The sequence below is a fragment of the Rhincodon typus genome, chromosome 9, assembly GCF_021869965.1.
Source record: "Rhincodon typus isolate 14 chromosome 9, sRhiTyp1.1, whole genome shotgun sequence".
NCBI lineage: Eukaryota > Metazoa > Chordata > Chondrichthyes > Orectolobiformes > Rhincodontidae > Rhincodon > Rhincodon typus.
Window position 1 is genome coordinate 30526316 of NC_063340.1, and position 20001 is coordinate 30546316.

A 20001-nucleotide genomic window follows, 5' to 3' on the forward strand; every position below is an offset into this window, starting at 1 on the left:
AAGTTATTAAATTGTTTATATTTTAGGTTGTATGCCAAAAGTGTCAACTAAGACAGTGGCATTGCAGTGTTTGCCTTTAGATTTTTAAAAGGCATTTGTAATGCATTGCATGGTAGGCTCAGGATAAAGGATAGAGCATGTGGAATTGAGGCAAGGAGCAATATGTATAACAAGCTACCTTAAAACACAAGGGTTGCAACATAAAGATGAGAAGTGATGTTCCAATGGAGTAGTGCTGGCACCACCGCTCACATTTGCACTTGGGAATCGATGCTTACAATTTTAAAATTTCCTGACAGCATCAAATCAGGAAGTATAAAGAGGTAGACAGTGGCAAATTGCAAAAAACTATTAATTTATCAAATAGATGTAAAATGGGTAAATTGATTTTGATGTGGATAATTTGATTGCATTTTTGTCAGAAGAATAAGGAGGCCTAGTAAAATATTTTCAGAAGGAGTCCATGTGAAGGGAAGTGATCTAGGGATACAGATATACAAATCAAACACCGCTACTAGGCTTAAGAAAAAAGTTGCACAGCAGCAGAGTGCATCCCATTTAAGTGGAATGGGGAAAAAAAGACACATTGAACTTGATTAGAATCCTTGGTTTAGAAGAGAATCATTATGCTGATCCCTTGAATTAAGGAGTTGACATATCAAGAACAGCTAAACAGGTTAGGCCTTTTATTTTATTTATTACAATTTAGAAGACTAAAGGGTGATCTTACTGAAGCATACAAGATTGAGGGGGTTGACAAGTTAGTTTTTTTAAGATGTTTCCACTTATGGGTGAACCTTGAACTCTGGGACATGGTTACAGAATTGAGGGATACTCATAAAACTGAAATGCAAAGAAATTTCTTCTCCCACAAGGTAGCGAATGTTTGGAATTCCCTACCCTTGAAATTTGTGGAGGCTAGATCACTGGAAATATTTAAAGAGAAAATAGATTCTTGAAATATCGAGGGAGTTGAGGGCGACGGTGAGTTCTCAAGAAAGAGGCTTTGAGGTCTATGGCAAATCATCCATGATCTTATTGAAGGGCAGGGCAGGCTTGCAGGGCTAAATAACCTCCAGTTGCTCGTATTTCTTGCGTTCTAACTTTGGTAATATGTAATGATTTGAGACTAATTGTAAGAATTTTGTGACTATTAGTTGATAATTATCTTAAGTAACTTTTTCTTTTCAGATACCAGAATGACTAATGAAGAACCTCTCCCAAAGAAGGTAAGCACAAAAGAAAATACATTAACTATACCCGAAACTTGTGGTAGCAAAAATTGATGACGTGTTTTTCTCTCAATAGGTTCGCTTAAGTGAATCAGATTTCAAAACCCTGTCCAGAGATGAGTTGTGTTCCAGGTATTGCTTTGCTAAAATAAAATTTTACATGGGTGGTAACTGTTGAATGTGCATAAGAAATTGTAATGACTTTTATTCATGACATGTGATTAGATGGAATTTTTTATGAAATACCAGGTTTAGGTTAACTCCCTCTCTTTCCTGGACACCTCTGTCTCCATCTCTGGTAACCACCTCGAAACTATCATCTATTTCAAGCCCACTGACTCCCACAGCCATCTAGACTTGCACCACCTCTCACCCATCCTCCTGCAAGAACGCAACCCCCGACTCCCAATTCCTCTGCCGCGTCTGCTCCCAAGATGGAGTCTTCCACTCCCGAGCATCCCAGATGTTTTCCTATTTTAAGGGCCACAACAACCCCCTCCCCGTGATCAAAAATGCCCTCAACCGCATCACTTGCAATTCTCACACTTCTGCCCTCACACCCCCTCCCCTCAACAAACGTAAAGACAGAAACCCCCTTGTCCTCACATCACTCCATCAACCTCCGCATCTGGCTTATCATTCTCTGCCACTTCCGCCACCTACAAACCGACCCCACAACCTAAGAGATATTTCCCTCACCACCCCATCTCCCTTTCATAGGGACTGCTCTCTCCATGACACCCTCATCTGCTCCACATTCTCCACTAACCCGTCACACTGGCACCTTTCCCTGCAACTGCAGGAAGTGCTACACCTGCCTGTACACGACCACCACCACCACCTCCTCCATTCAAGGCCCAAAACAAACCTTTTATGTCAGACACGAGTTCACCTGTACCTCTGTCAACTTGCTGTATCAGCTGCTCCTGTTGCGGCCTCCTCTATGTCGGTGAGACCGTTTCGTAGAGTACCTTTGCTGTGCACATGACAAATGACAACACCTTATGGTCACCAACCATTTTAACTCCCACTCCGTGGGTGTGACGTATCCATCTTGGGCCGCCTCCAGTGTCACAATGACACCATCTGCAAGCTGAGGGGGGTCCTGGTTTGTTTACCTTGGGGAGTCTGTAGAATCAGGATGTGTTGGATCCCTCTGGCTTCAGTTTGTTGGTAGTCTGTCTTGCTGATGTCTCCTGAGTTATGTAATTTCTTCAGGGTCGTTGTAATCTGGTTCCCTAAGTGTGGTGTCGGGTCAGTCGCCATCTGTTGGTAGGTGTCTGTATTTGCTAGTAGTGCGTTAGCTTTCTTGATGTTTTGGGTTCTGTTGAGGATTACTGTTAATGTCCTTTGTCCACTAGTAAGATTTCAGTGTTTCTGTCTTTCCAGGGCTTTCTTCTCTTCTGTGTTGAATGTGTTCCACTTTCCTTTCCTGCACAGTGTTGGGACTATCGTCTGTCTGATGATCTGTTGTACTTCCTCCGTGAGTCCGTTGTTCTTTAGTGTTGATTCCAGCGCAGCCAGGAAGTCAGTCTTTTTGGCGTCTCTGTAGTTATAATTCAGTCTGCATACCAGATTGGTCTTCTCGGTGTCTGTAAGCAGTCAGTCTGAGATGTTTTTAATCCATGAATCTGTGTTGTTTGTGGCGTTGATGTGGGTGACTTTGGACAGTTTTCTTGAAGGGCTGTTCTTTTCTTTAGTCTTCTATTGTTGAATGCTGATGGCTTTTTCCAGTGTGGATGACCATTCCTGGTTGGTTGCATTGGAGCGCAGAATTTTTTGGCACGCAATTTCCCACTTGTATTTGTGGAGATGGTTGTGGGCATCGTCTATCCTAACCCTTATCATTCTGCAGCCATTCTTTTCAGCTGTCCTCCATGTCTGTGGATTGTTGACAGGTGGTTTATACTGTAAGCTTTATGGTAGTACCTGCTTTCTGAGGCATTCGTGCAGGAAGTATAGTTGTTCGTGGGTCGTGCTCAGATGGCATTTGTTTCCCATCTGCGGGCCAGTTTGAGAGTGTTGCTCCCTCGAGTTTAATGTTTTCGAGAGGATTTGTAGCTCGCGTTGTGGATGAGGTTGTAGACATGCTCTGAGCCAGTGGGTTTAGATGCAAATGTTTTGCCACCTACTAGGTAACATCGTCAGTGGGCCTCTGGTGAAACATTGCTGTTCTGTCCCGCTTGTTATTTAAAGGCCTTGGTTTGCTGGGGTCATTGCTATTACTTCCTATTACATTGCTATTATTACACTGTTTTACAATGGTTTGTGCACAGGGTCTAATTCAATGTGTTTGTTGATGTCAAGGACGTTTCAGAGATGACCACAAGACTAGTAGGTAGTACCCTTGGTATTGGAGTAGCCCACAAACTGACAACCATCCTACGACATCTACTGACAAATGTAAAGGATCCCATACCCACAAACAGTAAAACTAGTGTAATATATAAAGTACCATGCAAGTACTATGAGAAACACTACATAGGCCAAAGTGGAAGAAGACTGTTAAAATAGATACACAAACACCAACTAGCCACCAAGAGACACGACCAATTCTCACTTGTCCCACTACACACGGACAACGAGGAATACGAATTTGACTGGGATAACACATCCGTAATCGCACCAGCCAAACAGAGACACGCCAGGGAATTCCTGGAGGCCTGGTATTCCAACCGGAACTCCATCGACAAACACATTGAATTACCCTGTGTACAAACCACTGAGAAACAGAACCGGAAGTAATAGCAACCACCCCAGCAAACCGAGGCAGTTAAATAACAAGCAGGACAGAACAGTGATGCTTCACTGGAGGCACACTGACAATGTTACCTAGCAGGGTGACGAAATGTTTGCATCCAAACCCACTGGTAGTTTACATTTTTTTTAATCATACTTCATTTCCTTCGCTTTCTTTCTTTAACCTGCAATCATTTTATCAGGTATATTACGTGACCAATTCTGCGCTCATTTAATCCTCTATTATATCTTCTGTAGCGTAATCTCATGTAATTAGAGCTTGCAAGGAAATGGCCTAATTTGCACAGTGCACACAAGATTCCGTTGCCCTTCTTTTCCCAGCCAAGGCTGGTGCCTCTTATTATTGAGATATATTCCAATGCTCTTTGTCTTTCCCTTCTCTTGCACTTTTTCTAGCATAGCAATAGTGAACTTCCCCCATGAGGCCGTATGGTCCTAGCCCTGCTGAGTTGTCATCCAAGTTATAAAGGGCCTCTTGAATCAAACCTGGTCCCCAAAACCCAGAATACTGAAGTTCTGCACCATCTCTTGAAGCTGCATGTTAACCTGACTCTTGGTGTTCTTATCTTTAGAACACAAGAACAAGCAGATAAATGCCAAGCTCAAGTTAGCATTATTTAACAAATTTTCCAAGGTTCCATGCACTTTGCCAGCTACAATCTCAAAGTGTTTTACCACTTCAAAGATTGAGGCACATGAAGCCAGGTCCCTTCGTTCGTGTACATTGTTTAGAAGTTGTTAAGTTTAAACTGCCTCCTATATCCCTTCTGTCAAAACATATTGCCTCTCTTTTTTCCCCTATACTAAATTCGACCTGTCATTTGCCTGATCATTTTGAGAACCTATTGTCTCTGGGAGGTGATTGTTAATATCTTCACTCCTTGCCACCCCAAGTTTGGTGATTAGCATATAATATTAAAATTCATTGGATGGGGGGGTGATGCACTAACATGAATAGAGAACAGACTGGAAGTAGAGTAAATAGAGTAGGAATACACAAGTCATTTTCCAAGTGGCAGCCAGTAGACCCCAGCTATTCACAAAATTAGTGATTTAAATGAGGGAACTAAATGTTAATATCTCCCAAGTTTGCAAAGCTGTGCCTGTGTATCTGACACTGAGACTGGATCAGAATTCTGGAACTTCTTTTGTATCAGCACAGTGGGCATACTCTGCCATGTGAGCTTTAGAGATTCAAGAAGATGGTTCATTGATACCTTCTTGAAGGCATTGCGGGGTGGCAATACATTTTGACTTGTCAGCCGCACCCCCATCCAAAAATAAATGAGAAGAAAATTTCATAAATGCTCAGTTGCACAATTTTACTACTATTTAACTCATATCTCTGTATATGAAATAGAAGATTCCTGTCTCCATCTCCTGCCCTTTCAAAGATTTGTTTATAATGAATACTCAATTGGTTGATTCTTCGCTTTGGACCATGTTGGCAAAGCAGTGTTTTAACATTAATCCTGTGACCTGGCCAATATTTATCCTTCACTGAACATTGCAGGATAGATCACATTGCTGACTACGAGTGTTTTGCTGAAATTGGCTGCCATGTTTCCCACATTATAGCAGTGACAGTACTTAGAAGTATTCCGTAACTGTGAAGTGCTTATGTGGTTTACAGAATTTATATAAATGCAATCTCTTACTGCATTGAGGACCTTCTAAGAATATGGAAATTGTTGCATGTAAACAGAACCAACTCGAAGTTAGTTTCCTTTCCATTGCTGGCATCAGTAATCCAGTTGAATTTTCATAACAGTTACTCTGTCTTGAATTGGAAAACCACCAGCATCAATCTTAAAGAAGAGGAGAGAGTAACTAGCAAATTATATCAATTAATCTTAATGTCCTTTAGATGAAATCTGCGAGAAACTTTCATTTTAAGACTAGAGTGACCAAGCATTTCAATAGACAGTAAGGATTATTATAAGGTACATCAGGGTTTCCTCCGGGTGTTCAGGTTTTTTCCAAAGTCCAAAGTTGTACAGGTTAGGTAGATGGTCATGCTAAATTGCCTATCATGTCCAGGCATATGTAGGTTGGGTGGATCTCCCATGGGAAATGCAGGGTTATGGGGATAGAGAAGGGGCATAGGTCTGGCCAGGATGCTTTTCGGAAGGTCGGTGTGGACACAATGGGCTGAATGACCTGCTTCTGCACTGTAGGGATTCAATGATTCTGTCTAATAAACACAATTGAACTTTGAGAGATAACAAAAGTTTTGTGTATAAATATTTGTATGGATTTCTGGAAGGCTGTTGAAAAGGATCCACTGAAAGTATTTAATAAAGATGAGTGTGTCAAGCTAAACACAGCTGACTAGATTGAATAGGGAGTAGTAGACAATTGGAATAATAGTATCTGTTCCAGCTGGCAGGTTTGATGTTCTGTTCTCCAGTTGGTACTGGAAAGGAAGAAGATAGCTGAGCACCCACAATTGCTGACAAGTTGGTAGTGTGATGGGAGCAGAACATTGCAAAGGGACGTTAATGTGGAAAGATGCAAGGTGTTCTCTTTTTTGAACCAAAGATAGATGAGAGTATTTTCTAAATGGTGAGAAACTCAGAACTGAGGATGCACAGATTTAGTGGTCCCAGTACAAAAAAAGAATTAAAGCTTCTAGATAGGTACTGTGGTCAGGCCACTGGTATGATGGCTTTTATCTTGAGGGCTGTAAGACGGATAGAAATTGCATCATAGTTGCACAGATCTCTGGTTCAAATTAATCTGCAGTATTGCATTCAGTTCTGGTCCACCACCTCAAAAAAAAAATTCACATTAGGTCTGTTCAGATATATACCAAGGATGAATCGCAAACCAGTTTGTATTCTCTTATTAAATATTAAGAGATAATGCGGTTAACATGCTTAAGGTGTTTTGGATTTGATAGGATAGACAGAAGGAGTCTATTTTCTCTTGTGGAGGAAGTCCAATACAAGGAGGTGTAATCTCAAAGTTAAAGCAAAGCCCTTCAGGACTCGGGAAATGTCTCTCTGTAGAAAAATAATGGAATTTAGAACTCTTTTTCCTAAATAATGTTGAGGCTAGGTCTCTTGAAAATTTCGGAACTGGGATTAGTTGACTTTTGGTTCAAAACAGTTACAGATTTAAATTGGAGAGATGAATTTAATTACAGTTCTACCAGTAATTGGATGATAGAAAAAACCCAAGAGACTGAACTACTTACTTGCATTCCGGTGATCGAATCAGATTGTGTGAATGTAGTTTTTATTGTACTTACTTTGAAAACTGTTAAGTGTCTAATATTTGTCTCCCTTCCTCTAGATGGAAACAGCAAGAAGTCTATGTTCATGCGTTAGAGACTAAGTGCTCAGAGCTCAGCTGTAAGTTGCTTTAGTTTGTTCGTAATTGACTTGAATAACAGAATATACATTTAATCAAAATAGACAATGAAAATTTTTGAGAAAGTAAAGTTGCTTTAAATCATTGTGTTAATCACCAGTTACATGTGTTAAACATTTGTTTTACTACATTAAATTATATAATAGAGATAAAGTTCTGGGATTGAGATTTTTTTAAAGCTCTGATGGATCAGACTTGGGATTTAACTGTTAATTGTCATCATTAATTATTCAGCATTCTTGTGTAGGTTGGGTTTGTCCTTAAATTGGTATTCTTGCAAATTGTCCTGATGAGTACAAGACGAAAAGCTTCAAGTGTCTTTTTTGGCTATACTGAAGTAGCATGTCAGAAAACGTATAGCTTCCATTTTTAAATGATCCAACTGTTGTTAAGTGGTGAACTTTTAAAGAAAGTCATTTAACCTGTTTAGCCGAAAGTAATTTAATATGTCTTAAAGTTGCTTCCTTGAGTTTAATTGTTCGTTTGTTTAAGAATATGCACTACTGTTCTTGTAAAAGAGCAGAACAGTGATAGATTTGATAATATATATTTGTTAAAAATTGATAAAAACAGAACTCCTACTGAACTATATGCATTATTTTGACTCCAGCTGTTGCTTTTGGATTTTTTCCTTTGTACTCTCCACAGCCACACCTTGGAGTAGAATTTCACAGAACCAAATGTAATATGTTTCCCTAAACCTAGAGGTGGTACAACTGGCTTGAGAGTACCTTGTTGTAATTTATAATTCAAGGATTGACATGAAAGTAAAATTAAAACTTGTATCTAATTCATTCCTATGAATTATGTAAAATTCAGTTTTGTTCTAAGGATTTGTTGGCAATGTCATCAGATAATATTTAAGGAAGTGTATTTTTTTATGTTATAAACAACCAAATTCTCTTTCTGATGAGTGAAAGAGTATAGTTTTGAATCCTTAATTTTTCAAGGTGTGGTGTTGGTCTTAAACATACCGGTTTGTGGCGAGGCTCTGATGTTCAAAGCAAAGGAAACATTTTTTGAATTCCAAGACACTTGTAGGCTTGGGTTTTTTTTGTTTAAACTATTTGTCTAGGCAGATAACATAATTTGATGATCTGATCTGATAATGGAAAAGCAATGACTGATTAGGGAAAGCCAACATGGTTTAGTGTGTGGGAAATTGTGTCTCACAAACTTGGATTGTTTTGAGTTTATTGAAGAAGTAACAGAGGATTGATGAGGGTAGAACGGTTGATGTGATCTGTATGGAATTCAATAAGGCGTTCAACAAGATTCCTCGTGGCAAACTGGTTAACAAAGTTGGATCATACGGACTACAGAGAGAAGTAGCCATTTGGGTACAGAATTGGCTTAAAGGTAGAAGACAGAGGGTAGAGGTGGAGAGTTGCTTTTCAGACTGGAGGCCTGTGACTGGCAGTGTCCCACAAGAATCGGTGCTGGTTCCACTGCTTTTTGTCATTCATGTAAATGATTTGGATGTGAACGTAGTAGGTATAACTAGTAAGTTTGCAGATGACCCCAAAATTGGAGGTGTAGTGGATAGTGAAAAAGGTTACTTCAGGGAGTACAATGGGATCTTGGTCAGATGGGCCAATGGATCGAGGAGTTGCAGATGGAGTTTAATTCAGATAAATGAGGTACTGTATTTTGGAAAGGCAAATCAGGATAGGATTTATATACTTAATTGTAAGGTCCTGGGGAGTGTTGCTGAACAAAGAGACATTGGGGTGCAGATTCATTGTACCTTGAAAGTAGAGTCACAGATAGGATAGTGAAGAAGGCGTTTGGTATGCTTTCCTTTATTGATCAGTGCATTGAGTACAGGAGTTGGGAGGTCATGTAGTGGTTGTGCAGAATGTTGGTAAGACCACTTTTGGAATACCGTGTGCAATTCTGGTCTCCCTGATATAGGAAGTATGTTGTGAAACTTGAAAGGGTTCAGAAAAGATTTACAAGGATGTTTCCAAGGTTGGAGCAATTGAGTTATATGGAAAGGCCGAATAGACTAGGACTATTTTCCCTGGGGTATCAGAGGCTGAGAAGTGACCTTGGAGGTTTATAAAATCATGAGGGACATGGGTAGCGTAAATAGACAGAGTCTTTTTCCCCGAGAGGCGGGGGGAGTCTAAAACTAGTGGGCATAAGTTGAAAGTGAGAGGGGAAAGTTTCAAAGGGGGCAACTTTTTCATGCAGGGGGTCGTGCGCGTATGGAATAAGCTATCCGAGGAAGTGGTGGAGGCTGATACAATTACAACGTTCAAAAGGCATTTGGATGGGTATATGAATAGGAAGGGTTTAGAGGAATATGGGCCAAATGCTGGCAAATGGGACAAGATTAATTTAGGATATCTGGTTGGAATGGATGTGTTGGGCTGAAGGGTCCTTTTCTGACAAGTACATCTCTAACTCTAATCATGAAATAGTACAGCGCAGAGGTGGTCATTTGGCTGTTTCCAAGAGCAGTCCAGCTAATTTCTGCACCCCCTCTTTTTCATAACCCTACAATTTCTTTCCTTCAACATTTTAATTGCATGTCAGTTGTGGAGTTAGCCGATGGGTGTTTAACACCCATTGAGTACGTTTGAGTCAAAAGGCCTAAGTTCAGGTTTCATCTACTCTAGAGATGTATAGTTACATTGCTGACCAGGTTGATTGGAAAATATATATTTTTTTAAAAACTGCTTATGTTGACCACATTTGAACACGTGTAACATGAAGTAGCAAAACTAGAGTTGATGGGATTTCGGGAAAGATGTTCCACAGTTTGAAGTACGTAGGAAGGTGGGTTGTGGTTGCTAGTCAGTCAAGAGCAAAGAATAATACAGCACAGAAACAGGCCCTTAGGGCCTCCAAGCCTGCATTGACACATTCTGCCCTTCCACACTAAAACTGCCTTCACTTATAGGATCTGTATCTCTCTCTTCCCTTCCTATTCATGTATTTGTCCAGGTGCTTTTTAATACTGCTGTTGTGTCTGATTTCACCACCTCCTCTGGCAGCTCATTCCAGGTACACACCACCCTTTGTGAAAAACCTGCTCCACACATCTCTTTTTAAACACAACCACCACTCCCCTACCCTCCCACCCCCAACTACACATCGAACCTGTGACCCCTCCACCCTGGGAAAATGTCTCTTACTTCCACTCTATAAGACTGTGAATGGCATAGATAAACTTCTATTCAGTCGTCCCCCTCAACCTCCTGCATTCCACTGAAAACAAACCAGTCTACCCAACCTTTCTTCTTAGCTAAAATTGCCCATACCAGGCAACATCCTGGTAAACCTTTTCTGTACCCTCTCCAAAGCATCTACATCCTACTGTAGTGTGATGATCAGAACTGTGTGCAATATTCCAAGTTTGGCCTAACTAAAGTCTATAAAGCTGCAGCATGACTTGTTTATCTTTGCACTTCATGCCCCTTCCAATGAAGGCAAGCATGCCAAAGGCTTTTTTTTTACTACCTTATCTACCTGCATTGCCACCTTCAGTGATCAGTGGACCTGCACACTCAGATCCCTCTGCATATCAATACCTCCTCAGGGTTTTACCATTCACTGTAATTTCCACCTGTACTTGACCTTCCAAAATGCATCCTCTCATGTTGGTCCGGATTAAACTCTGCCGTTTTTCTGCCTGTGCCTCCAACTGATCTATATCCTGCTGTATCTTCTGACAATCCTCCTCGCTATCTGCAACTCCTCCAATCTTTGTATCATCCGCAAACTAATTAGACTAGCCACATTTTCCTCCAAATCATTTATGTAGACCACTGACAGTGGACGTCTCAGCGCTGATCCCTGTAGAACACCATTAGTCACAACTCTCCATTCTGAAAAGCATCCTTCCACTGCTACCCCCTTAGTCATAGGAGACAGCCAGTTCTGTATCCATCTTACCAGCTCACCCCAAATAGCATGTGACTTCACCTTTTGTACCAGTCTGCAGTGTGACATTGTCAAAGACTTTACTGAGGACCATGTAGACAGCATCAACTGTTTTTTCCTTATCAATCATCTTCGTTACCTCCTCAAAAAAACTCGATCAAGTGAGTGAGCCACAACCTCCCCTGCACAAAGCTACACTGTCTATCACTAACCAGTCCATTTGCTTCTAAATGCATACAGATCTTGTCCCTGAGAATCTTTTCCAATAATTTCCCTACTACCAATGTGAGGCTGACATGCCTGTAATTTCCAGGATTATCCCTGCAACAATGGGATGACACTGGCAATTCTCCAGCCCTCTGGGACCTTGCCTGTGGCCAAAGAGGATACACAAATGTCTGTCAATGCTCAGCAATTTGTTCTCTTGCCTCCCTCAATATTCTGGGATAGATCCCATCAGGACCCGGGGACTTATCTACCTTTTAATGGTTTTTAAGGCACTCTTCCTTTTTGATAACAACTTGGCTTATAAATTCCACACTCCCTTCCCGGAGATCATCCTACACCAATTTCTTCAGTCAATACCAACACAAAGTATTCATTTAGGACCTCACCTACCTCTTCTGGTTCCACACATAGATTCCCTCCTTTGTCCTTGAGTGGGCCAACCCTTTCCCTGGCTATGCTCTTGCTTTTGATCTATGTGTAAAGACCCTTGGGATTCTCTTTAATCCTGTTTGCTAACGATGTTTCATGACTCCTTTTAGCCCTTCTAATTCCTTGTTTAAGTTCTTTCCGATTTTTCTTGTATACTTCAAGGGCTTCGTTAGTTCCCATCCTCCTAGACATTATGTATGCTTCATTTTTCTTTCTGAACAAGGTCATAACAGCCCTGATCATCCAAGGTTCACACAACTTGCCATACCTATCTTTAATTCGCGCAGGAATGTGCCACTCACATTCCCATATTGTCACTCCCATATGTCTGATGTGGATTTATTTTCAAACAGCCACCTCCAATCAACATTCTCCAGTTCCTGCCTAATATTGTTGTAGTTCACTTTCCCCAAGTTTAACAGTTTCACCCCAGGACTGCTATTCATTATCCCTATCCACGAGTATCTTAAAACTCACAGTATTGTGGTCACTACTACCAAGATGCTACCCACTGAAACTTTACTCACCTGGCTGGGCTCATTTCCTAAAACCAGATCCCATATAACCCCTTCCCTGGTTGGACTGTTTACGTACTGTGTCAAGAATCCCTCCTGAATGGTCCTTACAAATTCTGCCCCATCCAAGCCCCCAGCATGAAATGAGCACCAGTCAATTAGGGGATGTTAAAAACACCCAGCACAATAATCCTACTGTTTTTAATGTCTTCCCAAAACCTGTCTATATATTCTGTTCTCCATCTCCCGCTGGCTATTGGGAGGTCTGTAGTATACAGCCAGCATTGTGATTTCACCTTTTCTATTCATGAGTTCTGCCCATATTGCCTTGTTGGACAAGGCCTTTGATGTATGCATCTGCCGTACAGCTGTGAAGTACTCCTTTACCAGTAATGCAACTCCACCACCCCTTTTACATTCCTTTCTATCACACCTGAAACATCTAAATCCTGGGACATTCAGCTGCCAGTCCTGTCCCTCCTTCATAATCGCAATAATTTCACAGTTCCGAGTACTAACCAAAGCTCTGAATTCATCTACTTTGCCTATTATACTACTTGCATTGAAACACGCGCGTTTCAGATCAACTCCCCTGCTCTTTTCAGCAGAGTTTCTCTGCCTGTTCTTGTTCTTAGTCATGTTTGTCTTGGTTTCTACCTCTCCCTTAATTTCCACATCTACTGCCCTACTCCTCTGGCTCCCAACTCCTACCACACTAGTTTAAACGCTCCCCAACCGCTCTACTAAGTTACCCCCAAGGACATCAGTCCCGGTCCTGCCCAGGTGTAACCCGTCCAGTTTGTACAGGTCACACGCCCCCCGGAACTGGTCCCAATTCCCTGCGAATCTGAAACGCTCCCCTTCGCACTATCTCTTCAGCCACGTGTTCATCCTATATATCCTGCTGTTTGTACTCTGAGGAGCTCATGGCACTAGTAATCCTGAGATAACTAGCTTTTGAGGTCCAATATTTCAACTTTCTTCCTAGTTCTGTATATTCTGCTTTTAGGACCTCATCTCTTTTTTTTTTTAACCCATGTCATTAGTTACAACATGTACTGCGACCACTGGTTGTTTGCCCTGCCCCTCTAGAATGCACTGTAGTCGCTCCGAGATATCCATGGCCCTAGCACCAGGGAGGCAGCACATGATCCTGAACTGTTGTTTGCAGCCACAGAAACGCCTATCTATTCCCCTTACGATTGAATCCCCTGTAACTTGTAACATTTCTATCCCTCTTTCTCGCTCTCTTTTCAGCAGAGCCAACCATGATGCCATGAATTTGGCTGCTGTTGTTATACCCTGAGAGGCCAGTCCCCTCAACAGCATACAAAACATCTGTTTTTCAGGGGAATGACACAGGAGAGTCCTGCACTGCCTGCTTAGCCGTCCTGCTCTGCCTGGTGGTCACCCATTCACTTCCTTGCCTGTGAAACTCTGGCTTCCAAGAGTTGCAGCTGGAGGCACTTGCACAGACTGGATATGTGCTCGGCTTCCCACATTGAGCAAGAGGAGCAGACTACGATTTGGAGCTCTCCTGCCATGTCTTACCCCTTTTAGGATTAATTAACTCGGATGCTCTCTGTTCAATAACAATTTCTCAAAATTTCTCCTGTTACTCACCAACAACCAGAAGCTGTTTAGGTTCATGCTCCTTTACCCACTGGAACTCTTGGTGCTGACCTTCCTCTCTCAATGTTCTGTCTCGTCTCCTCTCTGAACCTTGCCTCGTTGGTTAGAGGAGGAAGGAGGCATGGAAAGACTACAGTAAGTAACATTTGGAGCTAACCGTTCTTCCACGATGAGTCAAGTTAGTCAGTTTTTCAGTCACTGCAGAAATTCCCCTTGGGGCCGTGTCCTAGGCCAACCATCATCAGCCATTTCATCATGTCAGAAGTGAGATGTGCACGGATAATTTTGCAATGTTTAGTGCCATTTATGACTCTGGTCCTGAAATAGTGTAAGACCAAATGCCACAAAACTGGACTATATCCAGGCTTGGGCTGCCACGTTACAATATATGTGTATGCAAGTATAAGGCAATGACTCTCAACAAGAGAATTTTTTTAATTCATTCACAGATGTGGGCATCTTAATTAGGCCAGCATTTATTGCCTGTCACTAATTGCCAGAGGGCACTTAAGAATCAACCACATTACTGTGGGTGTAGAGTAACATGTAGGCTAGGATGACAGTTGCTTTCTCTAACCATTGCCCCTTGACATTCAATAGTATTCCCCGACTATCAACATTCTGGGGCTTACCAAGATAAGATGGAGATGAACTGGACTAGCCATGTAAATAATATCATTTACAAGAGCAGGACTGAGGCTGGGAATCTTGCAGCAATTAATTCTCACCCTGGCTTCCCAGTGCCTGTCCACCATCTGCAAAGCACAGGTGAAAAGTGTGATGGGTTATACTTGTCTGGGTGAGTGCAGCTCCAACAACACTCAAGAAATTTACACTTTCCAGGACAAAACGGCCCACTACATTGGCACCACATCCACAAACATTCACTCCTTCATCACCTACGCATGGCAGCAGTATGCCATCTATACAATGTACTGCAGAAACTAATAAGGCTCCTTAGACAGCACCTTCCACACCTACAAGCAGATACATTACCCATTTGCTCTCTTCCAATACACTTACCATTCAGACCTGGAAATATATCACTGTTCCTTCATTGTCACTGGGTCAGAATCCTGTAACTCTCAGCCTTATGGTATTATAGGTGTTTTTGCACCAAGTGGACTTGATTGGCTGAAGAAGGCAGCTCACCAATGTCTTCTCAACATTTATAGATGGGCAATAAATACTGACCCAGCCAGCAAATCTCACATCCTGTAAATGAAATTTTTAAAAATGGGAGTGGGTTGGGAATGAGTTTTCGTTGGAGGCACATGATGTGCAATGCACGCCTTTGTAAGTAAAATCTTGAAAGTGTTTGAAGACTGCAGTGTTTCATCCTTCACTGCCTAGCTGAGTTGTAACATTTGTGCTGTTTCTTGTTGAAATCTACTTTTAAATATGTGTAAACCTTCTAAGTCATAACCACTTATGTTACAAACATTCCTTGTGCTCCTTCTTGTTAACTTGAGGGCACCGATTTAAGATAAGATTATCAACTTTTTGGCTATTTGAAATTCTTTCCCTTTTAGTGTGTGTAGAACTTTCGTAACTATAAGCACTTCTGTCAATCCCTACCTTCTCCTGCAAGGTGAGCAACCTTAGCTTCTCCAGTCACGTAACTGTATTAACTCATCCTTGGAATCATTCTAATAATCTTGTCTGTATCTTCTCCAAATCCTTCACACTCCCTCAAAGCAAGCTGTTCAGAACTGTAAACATTATCTAGCTGAGATTCAGCTAATGTTTTATCTAGACTTGACATACCTCCTTGATTTTGTAGTTCAAGCCTTTTTACTAAAGCCCAAGAGGCAAGTACTTGATGAACTGCTTCGGTAACCTGATGTGCCACATTTGTGTCTCATTTCTTGCACCCCCTTTTAAAATCATTTGGCATGAATTGACTCTCAATTCTTCTTATCCAGAATAGCGCATGACAGACTTATGCATTGAATTTCATTCTGCCAAATTTGTCTCTATTCTCTAAGCTTTTTTGCTGTCATCCCCTCTGTAATTCCAGGTTTCATGTTAATGCAAGTTTCAAAATGTGCTTTGTCATTTATATATGTCCAGAACAAGTGAATCTTGAATGTATAGCCTTCTTCAATCTGAAAAATCACTATAGCTCTTATTTTTTTAAATCCCTTAGCCATTTTTGTATCAATTACTACTTCACCATTTATCCCACAAATTTCTGTTTTGCTAACAAACTTACTATGTCATGCTTTATCAAATGATTTCTGAATGTTCAAACACCCAGCTTGGTAGCTGTACTGCACTCATTCACCCTTTGCCACATTTCAAAGCTCAATAAAGTTAGTCAAATACTGTTTGCACTTGACAGATCTGTGCTGGCTGCTCTTTATTGGTCCAAGGTAGGCTAAATAGCTCTTAATTTTCTTCTAACTTTATTGCTTCCAAAAGTTTCCCTAATATCGATGTTAAGCTCACTCACCTATAATTGCCAGGTTTATCTTTTTCCACTTTTTGCAATCCACCTGTCCTTTTGGCACCACCTCCATATCTGAGGAGGATTGGATGATTATGGCAAGCACTTCTGTAATTGCTGCCCTTGCTTCCCTCTTCAATCTGGGTTGCGTTCCAAATGACTTATCCAGTGTTAAGTACTGTCAGCCTTTATAAGAACCTCCTGTTTCTTGCCAAACAAGAAAGCAGAATACTGATTTTATACTTGATCCTTAATTGGCCACACTACTCATGAGTCTTTTGCTGTTAATGTCACTAAAGCAGATCTTGTAGTTCCCTTTTTTATTGGATTCAGTTTATTCTCTTACTGGCCCTTTGCCTCTTATTGTTCTTTCTCACTTCTCTGCACTTCAAAATATTGAACTTGATGTTTCCTTATATTAAGTGGACCTCTACCATGTGCCTTTAACCAAATATCTAATTCTTTTATTGTCCAGGGAGCTCTGGCTCTGTTTGCCCATCCTTTTCCCTGCTTGGGAATGTACTGACTGTACCCATACCATTTTTCACTTTAAAGACTGCGTGCTCTTCCATTATATTTCTGTCTGGCAGTCTAGATGACCTAGTCAGATTACTTCTCAATTCATTATCACTCCTTTAGGTAAGGATTTCTATTGTTCCTTGTCCTTGTCACAATCTGAGGAAGGAAAGATTGAACACTTCAGATCATGATGACTCTTCATCAGAACTGAAGTTATGTTATACCTGTATTTTGAGACCACAATTTGAAGGAAGTTCTGATCTTCATATTCCATTTGTTTGATGGTCTAGCTCCTTTGTAGTTTGCAGATGGTTTGCTCTTTTGCATTAGTGGTAGGGAACAGTTTTGAGGGCAAGCAATTGTAGTATCAGCCTTGATGCATTCATATGGCCAACTATGTCGGTGTTGAATAATTGAAATCAAAAACCATGCTTTAGATTTGTAGGTCATAGAAATGTGATTAAATGTGTAAGATTGCTTTAATGGTAAAAGAAATCTACAAGATGTGGTACTATGAGGTTCTGCACTTGAACCTGACCTTTAAATCTAGGATCAAAACAAACCAGGCATGTTGGCTAAGCTCATAAAACAAAGAACTACGGATACTGTTAATCTGAAGCAAAATAAAAAAGTTGCTGGAGAAACACAGCAGGTCTGGCAGCATCTGTGGAGACAAAACAATTAATGCTTGAATTTCTGAAGAAGGGTCACTGCACCTGAACTGTTATCTATAGGCAGAAAAAAGAAAGTTGCTTCCAGACCCACTGAGTTTCTGTTTTTGTTTTGGCTAAGCTCATGTCAGTTTAATATCTTGACAGTATAGAATAGTGAGTTGGATAGTGAGCCTGTGAATATTTGTGCCTGTGTTGATGTGTTATCTAGTTGCAAAGCAAAATGCCAAATACGTAACCATGCTAATTGGTACGACTCCTATAAGAAACTATTCCATAAGCAAACGCTTGTTAACGTATTATTTGTTTGCGCTTCCATGTTATGACAGCAAATGATGTGAGCGGGTTAAGAGAGTCTGAAGAGAAGCTGAAGCAGCAGCAACATGAGTCTGCTCGAAGGGAGAACATCCTTGTTATGAGGCTAGCTACCAAGGAACAGGAAATGCAGGAGTGTACTGTAAGTTTTGGACCCTTTCTAACTTATTGTCTGTTAACATGAGGACACTGGTGTGAAGTATTGTGAATTACTAGTAAAAGAATTCTGCCAATAATGACAACTACAATTATTCTTTCACTCCCACATTTCAGAACTTTGTTATCTTTTTAAAAGACCACGATCTGGAGAATCATTTAATTTTTGTTTTACTTGTAATCAATGGCCTGATTTTAGTCAATCACTCATACAAACAGGAATCGTTAACTCAGCTCATTAGGCATGTTTTACTCCTGGACCCTTAATATTCTTACATATGATTTTTTTTTAGTCCCCTGCATTAAAATCGTTCATGAGCCTCTTTCATTTGTTCCTCCAAAAAGTCCCTCTGTTCTGTCCAGTTTTTTTCTTTCTGCAGCTCCTTCTTTCATTCTCGCGCCATGCTGACCTGTGATAAGAAAACAGTCTCAAAGAGGAATAAATTTTATTAGCAATTAACTGTTACCTCAAGGCATCATCATTGCCTGTCTTAAAATTATAGTTTCCGATATAGCATTTTACATTTGAATTGCATGTGTTCTTGTTCTCCCGTCTCGACTAACGTTTTGGAGTAATAGACTCACTAACATCCCTGGGTTACAAAACCTGTCTTCTGACTCTAACATGTAGATGGTAGTGTTACAGACTACTCTCCACTTAGCAGAGTGAGTGCAGCCCTCAAGTTTGATGCCATATAAGGTAAGGTAGCCCATTTGATGGCACCCTATCCTGTATCTTAAATGTCAGCTTACTTTAGATGGCTGTCACATGTACAATTTAATCATGCACTGCAGAAACTTAGCAAGTTGCACTTAGATGGCTGAAACAAACTAGAAGACCAAGATCGACAAATTCAAGTCACTTGATGTTGACATCAAAATATGCTGCCCTTCTTATCCTATTGCTAGACCCAAATCTTGGAACCTTTATCAAACAGCAGTTGAAAGTACCTGCTCCACTTGCTTTGATAAGTGCACTTCAAAAACATTCAAGAAACATAACACCATTTGAGACACAGTAGCCTGCTTGATTGGCACAACATTCACAAACATTCACTTCCCCCCCCTCAAAGCTCAGCAGCAGTATGTACCATCTACAAGATGCATTGCAGCAATTCACCACAAAAGGTCCTTGCCACCTTCCAAACTCATGATCACCACCAGTTAGAAGGATAAAAACAGCAGATAAGTGGGACGCTACCACCTGCAAGTTCCCCTCCAAGCCACTTCCAGACTTGGAAAAATGTCACCATTCCTTCAGTCTCACTGGGACATAATCCTGGAATTCTGACTCTAATAGCGTTTTGGGTGTACCGACACCAAATGGACTTCGGTAGTTGAAGAAGGCAGCACACCACCATCTTCTCGAGGACAACTGGGGAGGAGCAATAAATAGCGGCCCAGCTAGCAACATCCACATTCTGAGTGAATAAAACAAAAAATTTTTTTGAACATCTTTATCTATTTGCATCATGGCTTTTCTCTGTTGTAATGTCAGCTTAATCCCAAGTTTATCCAACTTCTCCACAACTAAATTCCCTCAACTCTAATGCTATTGAAGTAAGTTTTCTTCAGCCTCCAACACCTTATCACCTGAAATTATCCTGATGACGTCTGAATTGTTTATAAAGACATATCATAACCCTTGCTGGTGCACTATACATCTTTTTATAAAGTAATGGATTCTGTCCATTTTTAAGACAATGCTATCGACTTTGAAATGTGGATGTTGTGGGATGAAAGTAGGTTACTGGCACTTTGAGTTGGCAAAAGAAGTCAAGCAACCTAAGTCAACTTTCCAACTCTTGTTCTGTATCCTTGTAAGTTCC

At 40.9% G+C, this 20001-nt stretch overlaps 1 protein-coding gene across 2 annotated transcripts in view; it reads left to right on the forward strand.

Annotated features, from left to right (window-relative positions):
• The first annotated feature begins 1165 nt into the window (after nt 1-1165).
• LOC109936321 (WT1 associated protein) overlaps nt 1166-20001 on the forward strand; it is a 45538-nt gene continuing 26702 nt past the window's right edge. Inside the window, exons 1-4 of one of the 2 annotated variants that reach the window (XM_048601011.1) lie at nt 1166-1229; nt 1309-1364; nt 7290-7348; nt 18031-18158. In XM_048601011.1, coding sequence (XP_048456968.1) covers nt 1200-1229; nt 1309-1364; nt 7290-7348; nt 18031-18158 — 273 coding nt within the window. In that variant the 5' untranslated portion in view covers nt 1166-1199. Of the gene's footprint in view, nt 1230-1308; nt 1365-7289; nt 7349-14073; nt 14198-18030; nt 18159-20001 lie in introns of those variants that run through there. The other variant, XM_048601012.1, reaches the window with a different exon arrangement.